Raw genomic sequence first — 12,605 nt, forward strand, 5'->3', positions numbered from 1 at the left:
TTAATAATAAAATATATGCAATATATTTAGATGAACATGATGAACATTCAAAAATCGAAGAATTACATAAAAGAAGAAATTTTTTAGCTGGTTATTGTAAGTTAATTGTATATAACATGATACCCACAAAAGCAGCAGCTGATGTTTTTAAACATTATGTGAAATATTATAATGATTATGGTGATATTATTAAAACTACATTAGGAAAAGCAAGAGATATTAATAAAACAAATTGTGCTTTAACTATGCAACATAGTTTAAATATTTTATATAATGAAATAGTAGCAGAGAAAGGAAAAGTTAATAGAAATAGTGAAGAATTTACTGCAATTAAGGTTTGTTTATATATATAATTTATTTATAATTAAATATATATTGAAATATAAATGTTAATATTTTTAGGAACTTGCAAAACGATTTGCTTTGTCATTTGGCTTAGATGCAGTAAAAAATCGTGAGGCAATTACTGCTTTACATCGAGCAGGTGTTCTTTTTGCAATTACACCACCAGATGGTATTGAACAAGATCCTACAGGACCACCACCTAATTTATCTTTTCTTGAAATTTTATCTGAATTTACGAATAAACTTCTTAAACAAGATAAAAGAGTGGTGTAGGTTCAATTCTATTTATCAAACTTATTATCAAAACTTTTTATCAATATATTTTTTATTTTAATAATTTTAATGATTTTTTAAATTTATTTTATATGTATTTGTTATAGATTAAATTTTCTTGATAGAAGATTACAAGCTGGAATGCCGTCCTCACGGGGAGAGGATTGGCAACCTTTACTTTTATATAGGAACAGCTTATTACATGGCGAAACAGATCAAGTTCCAGTAACAAGTAAACGTGCATATACAAGACGTAAAAAGGATCATTTAGCAGGTATATAAATAAATATAATATTATTCATTATTCGAAATTTAAAATTTCTTTTGAAAAAAATATTAATAATTGTATTATAATTATTTTTGTATTACATTTGTTATTACAATTATTTAAAATGTTTGCAGAAGAAGAAGAAGCAGATGAGCCTGAAGAAGGTTCTGATCATGAATTTTCCGGGTAAGTTAGGTATTTATATCAAATTAATACAGAATAATATAATGCTAAAATAATTACAGAAATTGAATATTTATGTACTTGCAAGTAGTTCCTATATATGATTCTTTATAAAAATTTATAATGAAGTTAATCTATAATTATATGTATATTGCAACACGCTTTATTGCTTTTAAAATAGATTTATGCTATGAATGATAAATATTTTATTATAGTTATAGAATATATTGCAATTATCTATTACATTTACACGCTTATGTAGATTTTGATGCACATATGATGTATACATTTCTTTTAGTATTATTAGTAACATTATGCTTTTGTATTAACAAATCCTAAAATTATATATAATTTAATTAAAATTACATTTAAATATAATTTTCTATTCTACTTTATAATGTATTTCATTGATCATATTAAATATATTATTAAAATTGAGAATTAAAAGTATAAAAGATATTCTTTAAATATGTCAGTTATTCAAAATTATAAAATTATTTTATTTATATACAAATATATTTTATACAAAGATATTATTTTATTTATTTATTATTTTATTTATTTATTATATAATTTGAAATGTAATATATAAGCATATTTATTTTACTTTTTTTTTTGCCCCTTTATAAAATTATAAATTCTTAAGAATAAAATAATTTCTAATATATGTAGTTCTCTTTTATTTTTTATACATTTGTAACTTAATTGCATGTTAATGCTTAATTTATTAATAAGTATCTTTGGCATCTTTATCTAAATTAAAAATTGTTATGTTTGCATGAGTAGTAATCTTTTATGAATCGCTTGTTGCAGGCTACCTGATCGTTATTCAAGCTAAGACTTAGAGTTTTTAGCAAAATCTATAATATATTATAATCATATAAGGGACAAAAATTGTATAAGGAATTAATGAGGTTTATTATTCTTGGTGCCTGTTTTAAAATCAACTTTTAAACTAGTGTAAGGAATTATATGTAATATTATCAAAATATCAAATTAAATATCAAACACATACTTAAATATGTAAAAAACAAATGTTATGTGAGGAATTGATGAAATCTGTTATTCTTGGTGCCTAATTTGACTACTAAAGAACTCATCTTCTATAAAAACTAGTGTAAGGAAAATAAGATAAAAAAATGAAAAATGATATTATGAAATATAAATATTTTTGGAACACCTGACAAAAAATACATAGAGAACGATGTGTGTTCTGTTGAACTTAAAACCAAGTAAGTTTAAAATACTTTGTATTCTGTTTATATATTGATAATATACAAATTGGTAATAGATATAATGAATATGTGATATTAATTGAAATAATACCCTCTTTTCCTATGAATTCCTAATCCTGTTATCAAAATTTTTAATCTATAGTAAATAAGTAATACTGTTTTTTATAGAACTTTTTCCTTATCAAAATTTGCAGGAAATGTGACAGAATTAACCCATTGTTTCACATTTCCTGCTGAATATCGGATTTTTGTAGTTTATATTTTTTAACACGCCGTTCTCTATTATCATTACAATATTATAAAAATGTTTTTAGATATTTGATTTATTAATATTTGGGTTAATTCTGTATACTTAATTTGGACAATTCATCGTTTCTTCAATATAATTAAATATATTAATATATACGTACATATGTGAAATTTCATAATATATGCATATATTCATATTATATGAAAGATGAGTGTGAGACTTCAAAGTTATTTAACATAAATTTTTGTCCCTTTATTTATGATATTAATTCCAATATATTTCCATCAATAAAAACTTTTTCTTTCAGTAAATACAAGAAGAAACGTGGTCCAAGGAAACATCAGTGAGTAGTTACATTTCATTATTTCTTTTTAGTCATAAAAATAGATCAAACTTAGATTACAAACTTATATTTATTTATTAAAAGGATTAAATTTGTAAAATATTTTGTAATATTTTGTAAAATATATGCACAAAGTGATTTCATTTAAATAGAGAAATGTTCATTCATAAAATAAATTTATATGTATATATTCTTTATAGTACTATTAATTTAAATATTTATTTCAGATTAACTGTTAATAAAATATCAATAACTCGTGGATCTAGAGCAGCTGGCTTTTATGAAACAAATGAAACTACACAAATGCAAAGTTCTCCAACAACAATTATTGAAGATGCATCAACCAGTCCTTCTCAAGACATAGATAATAAACTTAAGACATTACAAATCCAATCTAGATCGTAAGTATGATAAATTTTTAAATTTATAAATTTTAAATTTTATAAAAATTTAGATATTTTTTGAAATTATATATATTTATAATAATTTCTTATTTTCTCTTTTAGACGAAGAAGTCAAGATAATATAGAGCCAAGAGAGTTAAGAAGAACTTCTAGGAATTCTGGTCGTTATGTAGAAGGACAATATATGGTAAGTTACAATAATTTTTAATTTGTAATATTAAAATTATCACAAATTAATGTTTAATTATAATATTTAATTATTATTTATTTTAATAATAATATATATAATTAAATTATATTAATATTAATTAAAAAAATTATTGAAGATTAGCTTCAAAATTTCGATAAATTTTTTTAATAATCTAATTACAACATAAAGAAAAAAAAATATTATATTATTAAAAAATATAAAATTAGTCAAAAATTCAACTAATAAAATGAATCTTGTATTATCAAATATTCAATCGTTATATTAATATTATAACAAGTAATTTTATATACAATATTATATAAATTTAACATCTATTTGATGTATATTTATTTGATTATAATTTCCTTAATAAAATATTTTTTGTTACAGGAATCTGATTCCGAATAAAATATGATAAATAATAATACATTCATTCAAGATAAAACTATTCTAAAAGGAAATGATTTGTGATACGTTTATAACACATGTCATATTGTGTAAGTTTCAAATGATATCACAATTAAAACTATATATATAACAAATTCATTATTAAGTTACATTTTTTAAAAGTTTACTGCATTTTTTAAATTATTATTTTCATTAATCAAAGTTACATATCTTGTTTTGAATTTACTAAATATAATAAACATAATAAACAATATTTTTCATGTTTCTCGATATATAAAATTCTTAAATATTATTGTTATTATAACATATTTAATAATTATCTAAATAATATAAGAAAGATAAATATTTTTTGTATACTATTTGCTTATTTAAATTGTCCTTTTCCTGTTATATTCTATACTTTTTATTATTATATTATATTTTACTTTTACTATTATACAATTATTATATAATCTGATGTGAAAAGCATAAAGAAAATACATTTTTTTACAATTAATATTAATTATTGTTAGTAAATATTTTATATTACATATATGATTACTTATCTATCATTTACATTACGATATTTACGGAAAATGCTACTTCTTCTACGACCTCTTGGTGTAACAATAACATTCTAAAATATTAAAAAATATAATTTATTATTTACATAAATTATATAAAATTTTGTATTATATTATTAAATGAAGTTAAATAAAAGAAGTTAAATTAATATATTATTTTTAAATGATATCAATGACTTACTTCATCTTGACGTCGTGAAAGGAATAAATTTTTCAATGTGCGTGGCGTAGTCGTTGCTCTATCTTTGTTTCTTTCTCTTAATATTCTTGAACTTGGACTTCTTAATTCATTACCCTTCAATTTTTAATTATGTAAAAAAAAAAGATCAGAAAATTTCAGATTAAGTATTAATTTTGTAATATAGATATACTATTTTCATTTATTATATACCTGTAATGATAATCTCCCTCCATTTTTACTAGGAGTTGGAGGACCAGGTTTTTTATATGATGTCTATAAAATAAATTATAATTGAAAAAATTGAAAAATAATGAGAATTTTAATTATAACAAATAGATTAAAAAAGAAATATATTTGTATATAAATTTAATTCATTCATATACATCTATATATATATAATTATAATATATTTTTTTTTTCATCAAGCACATGATAGAAGTTATAAGTTTTTTTTTTATCAAAATTATTATAAAAAATATTAACTTTTTATTATCTGAATATTAAACATACCTGTGTTCTATCTTTTTTCTTAGTTTTTTGTTCAGGAAGTAAACTTTGACTTAAACTATCATTAAATATTTCATCTGGGACTGAACCTGACTATAATTAAATTAAATTAGAAATAATAATATATATTATATATATATTAATTAAATATATTAATTATGTATTATATATAATACATAATTATATGTGTTTGTGCGTGCGTGCATGCTATCTTTTTTGTCGTACGCACAATCGTATGCACACACGCACACAAAAGTAAAATTAATAAAATAGAATGAATTCAAAATTATAATTACAGTATATATAATTTGAATTATTTATGACTTTGAAACATAAAAAATAAAAAATTTCAATAGATAAAATTAAATGATTTTGAATATAATATGATGTATATATATATTGTAAAAGTCAATTCGAAAATTTGAATATCACAATATCTTTATTTTTAATTGATTAATATGTCTTTATAATATAACAATTGATTCATTTTTTATTTTTATACTAGTATTGAAATAATTATATTTAAAAACTATTAATTTAAGAGATATAATTCATTTTTATAAAACTTATTATATATTGTAAATACAAGGAAAACATATATGCAATTAGCTTTTTCTATAAATTTTACAAAAATAAAATTAAGATTTTAAATCTTTTTATATAAAAAATAAAAAAAGATATATAGTATATAGATAAAATAATAAAAGATATATAAATAATTATATAAATAGTTTCAAGAAAATAATAGTAAATTTTAGAATTTAGAATCTTTAAAATATTCAATTTAAAATTTCCAATTTTACATACACATATGCATTAAATCATGCACCATTTAAAATCATTTTGTTAAATTTAAGTTTTTTATATTTCGTGTTATATTTCAGATTTACAACTTGATCCAGTTATATGAAGTATCCTGAATATACATATTATAAAAATTACTTACTTTAATTTCTTCTTCTGTAAATGGTAGAGGATGAAATTGCATTTCCGCTGGATAAGATGATTTTAAATGAGGTTTGCAAAGAGCATTTCTTTTTTTCAAAATAGATAATCTATCTGTATCAATGCCGCATGAAGAATTATCATCTTTTATATCAGCTGATAATTTTAATTTCATTAGTAATAAATAAGTTAAAATTAATTTTTTAATAAATTGTTTTTAATTTACCTAAATAAATATTATCAAATACTTCTCCTTCTTCATCCTCCGCATTAAATGCATTACCCATTGTTTGTATATTCCTAATACTATATTTTCTTTCATATGTTGTTTTTTCTTCTATTATTGAAATTTTATGTAAAATATCTTTATTTTCTCCTAATAAATCTTTTTTTTCACATCTAAAAAAAATTTAGACGATATCTATAAAATATATAAAAAAATAAAATAATTTTTAATCATTAATGCTATAAAATTAATTCTACTTTAAATTTTTATATTCTTTTAAAGAAACGAGTTTTTGATCCAAATCTTGATATTTAGTTTTCAATTCAGTTAATTTCTTTTGTAATTTTTCCTTTTCTTGCTGTTCATTTAATAATTTCTCTCCAACATTCCAAAGCTGTGAACTCATGTTAGCAACATGAGCTTTGTATTTATTTAATTCATCTGCTTGTTTGCGACATTGTAATTCCATTTTTTTTTGTAGTAACTCCAATCTTTCCTGTACACATTGTTCTTGTTCTTTATTTAGCTTTGTTATTTGTTCATTATATGCTGTTTTCTGTAATATTTTGTTATAGAAATAAAATAATTATAATAATTGCAAAAATATAAATATATAAAAATATTAATATGCCTACCATATTTTGTTTAATTTCATCTACTTTAATTTTATATTTATCATGAATATCTTTTAATTGATTATCAATATCCTCCTTTTTTGGTCGCTTGCATAATTCATTCTTTTCTTCTTGTAATTTTGAATTTTGTTCTTTTAATTGTATCAATTCTTTATTTAACTCTTCTACTTCCTTTAATGATATTTTCATTTCTTGTATTTTATTGCTAAGTTCATCAATATCGTCTTCCAATTTTGCATTTTTTATGCATGTACAATCTAATTTACTTTCTAAATTACTTTTATCTTCTTTTAATTTATTAATTTGCAACTGTAATTTTTTCTCTGATTCAGATTGGAATTTTATTTCATTAAATTTAAAATTATTTTCAAAAGAAATAACTAATTTTGAAAAATCATCTATTTCATTCTGTAATTGAACAATATCTTTTTGCAATGTTTTATTTTTATGTAATTCTGCTTCTATTATTGTTTTTTCATTAGAGAAAATATCTGATGAAATATCTATTGTTTGTTCACTTTTTGTTTTCAAATAAATATCTTCTATTTTTTGTTTAGACCATAAAAATGAATCCCATAAAATATTTTGTAAAGGTTTTATATTTTGAAAATGATAAATATGATGTTTAAATAATATATTTTCTAGATATATTTTTTTGTTTTGTATATGCTTTAATTCATCACACACAAAATTATCTATTATAAAAACATTAGTAGATTTTATTAATACATTATCCCATTTTTGTTTTAATTCATTTAAAGATATATCCAGATCTTCTCTTGATTTTATAATATTTTTTAAAGAATCTTTTAATGATTTCTTATTCTCGATAAAATTATTTACATATTGCTCATATTTTTCTTGTAAATTAGTTAATTCTTGAACTTTAGTTTTTAACAATTTGATTTCTTCACATTTTGTAACATAATTATCTACAATTACTTTTTGATTTTTTAAAGTTTTATTTAAATTTGTATTTTCGTCTGAAAGAAATAAAATTAATTTACGTGATGTCTGTATTTCATTAATGGATGTTTTTATAATTTTTAAAATATTTTCAATGTTATCATCATTATTTATATTTTGTATATTATATGTAGTATCAACATAAAAATTTTCATTCTTTATATTTACTTCTGTAATTATTGATTTTAAATCATTTATAGAATGTTGTAATTTTTCACAATCTTGTATAATTTTTAATTTTTTTATATCTTCAAGTTTACAATATTCCTTACTTTTATTAAGCTCATCTCTTTCTTTTTTTATTATTTGTTGCAATTCTTCTATTGTTTTTGTTTGTTTATAAAATTCTGTTTGTAATTCAAAATTTGCAGCTTGAAGACTTTGACATAATAATTTTTTATTTTCAAGTTGTTTATAAACTATTTCCTTTGAATCATTGAATTCTTTTTGTAATTGTTCTAATTGTAAACATTTTTCTTTTAAAGTTTTCTCTTGTGTTTTTAAAACTGCATCTTGATTGCTTCTTACTTCCTGCAGATTCATAATTATTTCTTTTAATTTTATTTTAGATGCAATTGTTTCTTTTGATAAATTTTCAAATTCATTTTGCACAAATTCTAATGTTTCTTGTTTTAATTTCACTTCTATATTTAATTGATCTAAATGACATTGATTTTTTAATAATTTTGTTTCCAGTTCTTTTATAAAATTTTTCATTTTAGTTTCTTCTCCCATCTGTAAATGTATTATATGTTCTTTTTCTAATTTTAAAGAAGTAATTTCTTCAATTAGATTCTGAATTCTTTTATCTTTAAATTTTAATTGATCTAATATATTACATACTTCTTGCTGAGATTTTTTAAATTTATCATTTATATTATTTAAATCAAATAAATTTTTTTCATTTTCAGATTTAAGATTTTTATATTGATTTTGAAATATCTCTTTTGTTTTTTCAAATTTTTCTAAATTTTGTATAGATTGTGTTAATTTTTGTTTAGTACATATTAATTCTGTCTCCAAATGATTTATCATTTGCTTATGATTTACTAAATCATTTTCTAATATATTATTAACATTTTTATAATCTTCTAATATTTTTTTATTATCAGTAAGTTCATTTTTCAATTGACATTTGCAAAGTTGTTCTTCAGTAAAATTAGTATATAATATTTTATAAGCATTTAAAATATTTTTATTTGTTTCTTTATTGTATTTTTGGTATTCATTTATTTGATTTAACACATCTGCTTTCATTGAATAAAATTCTGTTTCAAGAGTTTGGATATTTGTTTTCAAAGATTTTATACATATTACAAAAGCTTTTAACAATGCATTTTTTTTATCTATTTTTTCTTTATACATATATAAATCTTTCTCTAAAACTTGTTTTTGCAACTCAGTATTTTTTAAACATGAAATTTCTTTGGAATATTTTTCTATAATACTAGTAAATTCATTAATTTTTGTTGTATTATCTATGATAATTTCGTTTAATTTTGATATTTCTATAATATTTTGTTCATCTTTTTGTTTTAATATAGATATTAGTGATTGAGAATTTTCAAGCTTTAATTTAATTTCTGCTATTGTATTATTTAATGTTTCTATTTCTATTTGTTTCAAAGTATATTTTTTATTAAAATTACATATTAATATTTGTACATGTTTTATAAGTTCAGTAATTGTTTTATCATTTAAATTATTTTCCATGCAATTAGTTTCTGAATTATGAAGTATAATTTCTTTCAAATTTGCATTATATAAATCTATAGAAGTTTTATATAAATTATTTTGTTCTTTTAAATTTTGGATATATTCAAGATTTTCATGTATTTGTGATTTATGTTGTGTAAGTTCAGTATGTAATTTAATATTATTTATATTTTCATTGTTTAAAAATTCTTCTAAATTTTTTATTTTTTCTTTTAAAGTATTTATTTCCATAATTGATATATTTTTGAGTTTTTCAGCATGTGACAATGATTCATTGTGAGAATTACATACTATTTCTAAATTTTTATTTTGATTTATTAAAGTTTCTTTTTCTTTTTGTAAAATCTCAATTTCATTATTCAATTTTTTTATAACTGTATTTAATTTGCTTTCTTTATTTTGTAATATTTGCATCTCTTCTTTTAAAAATTTTATTGTACCTTCATATTCTTGAGTTATGGATTCCAATTTTTCATTTACTGCATTTAATTGTGCCTTTAATGAAATAGATTCTTCTTTTGCTTCTTGTAATTGAATATCAATTACAGAACTTAAAACTTCACTGGTATTTAAAGATGTTGAAGATAACTGTAGAGGTACTATTCCATCTATTTCAAAACTTTGTTCTTCAAATGCTGTTTTACTAAGTTCTTTTAAATGAATGCGCAATTCTTCATTAGTCATTCTTAAATTTATCAATTCTCTGTCTTTAATTTCTCCTTGAATTTGTAAATTTTCTAAAGATTTTTCGTAATTTTCTACTTTTTCTTTAAAATATATACATTGCATTTCTATACATGTTAATTTTTTTGTTAAAGTATCATTATTTGCTTCAAGTTTATCTATATCACATTGTTTTTGTATTAATTGATCTTCTAAATGATCTATTTCTTTTTTATAATATTGTTTATAATCTATTATATCTTTATTCTTTTTACAAGATTGTGGTGTATTTGGTTTAATTTTTTCTTCTTTTAATGCTTTTATTTCCACAGTCTTTTCTTCTAATTTTTTTTGTAGATTTTGTACTTTATTCTGTTGAATTCGTAAATCCTCCTGTAAATCAGCTTTTTCAAATCTTTCTACTTCTAATTCAGTTTTCAACATTCTCAATTCTTTATTTTTTTCATTCAATAATTTATGAGTTTGAGCAGACCATGTTACAGGAGAATTAAAAAAATCCTTAAGAGTTTTTTTTCTTAGTGTTACAGGTGTTTTTGGTATATCAGTTTCTACTTCAGTAATTATTTCTCTTAATATTTCTCTATTTATATTTTTACCATATGGAATAACCATTTCAAGAAATGATTTAATTTTAAGTTGTGTTTCATGTTGCAAATTAATACACATTGGATGATAAAATAATGGTTCTTGAGATACATGTAATAAAAATAATGATGCAATATAGATGTGTTCCATTTCATCCAAATTTTTATCATCAAAATTATATTTTGGATATTCATCTATAAAATATAAAAAATATATAATATATTCTTATGAATATATATACAAAATATATAATATTTGTAATCTATTAACATACCTTGTAAAAATTTTATTATGATATTTTCTGTATCTAAACAATTTTTAATACCTTTCCATTGACTATAAAATAAAATATATTTTACTTAAATATTTTATATATGAATACTTATGAAATAAATATATTTTAATGTATTATATGAATAGATTACTTCTTTAAAAAAAGTTTTATAACATTGTAATAATAAATTTATAACATTTCATTATAACATTCATAAAAACTTAAAATATATAAAATATTACAATAATATTACAATTACTTACAATAATTCTATTAATTTTTTATAAAATTTTCCATTATTTAAATCTTTTAAATCTTTAATAATTGTTTCTGATACATCTAAAGAATTTAGCTGAAAATATTAATTTTGTTAAAATAAAGTAAAGTTCGTATAATGAATTTATTTATAAATAAAAATTTATTAACATTTTACATTCACAATAGAAATATTTAAGAATATTTTTACATTACCATATAATTAAATTCAATCTATTCATTTCAATTAAATAATTATATTATAATATAATTGAAAATAATTTATTTGAAAATTATCTAATTTTTTCTAATTCAATATTAATTACTTATAAACTTTTAATTATTAATCATTATTATTTACCCATTCCAATAAAATTTCAATCCATACTTTCATGATTTATAAAATAAAGATAATTATTTATTTACGTTTGTGAAAATAATTGTAGTTAAAATTAATATGTTCTTTTGATAAACTCTTAACGTTCTATCGAAGGTACGTTTAATTTCAAACATTCATTACTTTCTTCACTACACAGGTGAAACTATCTATTTATATTATAATAAAAATATCCCTATGTTTTATTTAAAATCCCTAAAATTATAATAAATTTTTTAAAAATAATTTATAAAAAATATATAGTGTTAAAATTTCTTATTGGTAATTTTAATTTATCATTTTTATAAATGTATCTATTATAAAACAAAAAATTTATCTTTGAAATATCTTGTGAAAATATATATATATATATATTGTTAGTAAGTTACTATTTATATATAAGTAGTTAGTATATGTTATACTTTGTTTGCAACAATTTATAATTGAAAGGTACAAATTGTTCCACGTGTATCATATTTATTTATTGATAATGTTTAATTATTTTGTACAGATAATATGTAACAAATGTTTTTTTCATATTTTTATGAATGAATTATTTTTATAAACTTTATTAATAAAAAGGCAAAAATATTATTTAAAATATTATTTAATTATTCGTAATATATATACATATATATTTTTCAAAACTGCATTATTAATCATTATAAAAATTGTATATATATTTTTTTTATATTATATATTTTTTATTTTATTAAAATCTAGCAATCTGCTTTTTTTAAATTTTATCATTCAAATTTTTTTAATTGATAAAGTTAAATAAAAGTAAATTGTA

At 19.3% G+C, this 12,605-nt stretch overlaps 3 protein-coding genes across 9 annotated transcripts in view; 2 read left to right on the plus strand and 1 right to left on the minus strand.

The window, feature by feature from the left end:
* Positions 1-6,253, plus strand: part of LOC102681652 (cohesin subunit SA-1) — a 12,513-nt gene extending 6,260 nt beyond the window's left edge. For 3 of the 7 annotated variants that reach the window (XM_031513919.1, XM_031513918.1, XM_006622949.2), the window contains exons 13-20: positions 31-335; positions 403-614; positions 726-892; positions 1,021-1,072; positions 2,862-2,897; positions 3,125-3,298; positions 3,404-3,488; positions 3,882-3,899. In XM_031513919.1, the coding sequence (XP_031369779.1) occupies positions 31-335; positions 403-614; positions 726-892; positions 1,021-1,072; positions 2,862-2,897; positions 3,125-3,298; positions 3,404-3,488; positions 3,882-3,899 (1,049 nt within the window). Of the gene's footprint in view, positions 1-30; positions 336-402; positions 615-725; positions 893-1,020; positions 1,073-1,882; positions 2,263-2,861; positions 2,898-3,124; positions 3,299-3,403; positions 3,489-3,881; positions 4,034-6,034 lie in introns of those variants that run through there. The other 4 variants (XR_004151505.1, XM_031513920.1, XM_006622950.2 and 1 more) reach the window with 4 other exon arrangements.
* Positions 4,279-11,057, minus strand: LOC102682006 (kinectin-like). Its single transcript, XM_006622952.2, has 11 exons — positions 10,577-11,057; positions 10,421-10,522; positions 10,079-10,345; positions 6,957-8,581; positions 6,579-6,877; positions 6,322-6,494; positions 6,097-6,251; positions 5,154-5,243; positions 4,854-4,916; positions 4,644-4,757; positions 4,279-4,515 (listed from the first exon to the last, which is right to left on the minus strand). Exons 1-11 carry the CDS (start codon positions 11,055-11,057, stop codon positions 4,441-4,443), a joined length of 3,444 nt encoding a protein of 1,147 aa, XP_006623015.2. The 3' UTR covers positions 4,279-4,440.
* Positions 11,058-12,211: 1,154 nt separating this feature from the next.
* Positions 12,212-12,605, plus strand: part of LOC102670690 (thioredoxin, mitochondrial) — a 1,936-nt gene continuing 1,542 nt past the window's right edge. Inside the window, exon 1 of the mRNA XM_006622953.2 lies at positions 12,212-12,262. The gene's annotated coding sequence lies outside the window, so the exon portion shown is untranslated. The remainder of the gene's footprint in view (positions 12,263-12,605) is intronic.

This window comes from Apis dorsata, unplaced genomic scaffold (genome assembly GCF_000469605.1).
Source record: "Apis dorsata unplaced genomic scaffold, Apis dorsata 1.3 scaffold_797, whole genome shotgun sequence".
NCBI lineage: Eukaryota > Metazoa > Arthropoda > Insecta > Hymenoptera > Apidae > Apis > Apis dorsata.

Bases quoted from the DNA above. Each gene is read 5' to 3' on its own strand.
- LOC102682006 (XM_006622952.2), bottom strand. From the start codon at position 11,057: ATGGAACACATCTATATTGCATCATTATTTTTATTACATGTATCTCAA. The intron at 6,878-6,956 runs GTAGGCATATTA...AAAATATTACAG, and splicing joins ATGAAATTAAACAAAATATG to AAAACAGCATATAATGAACA. The intron at 4,917-5,153 runs GTATGTTTAATA...TTTATTTTATAG, and splicing joins AGAAAAAAGATAGAACACAG to ACATCATATAAAAAACCTGG.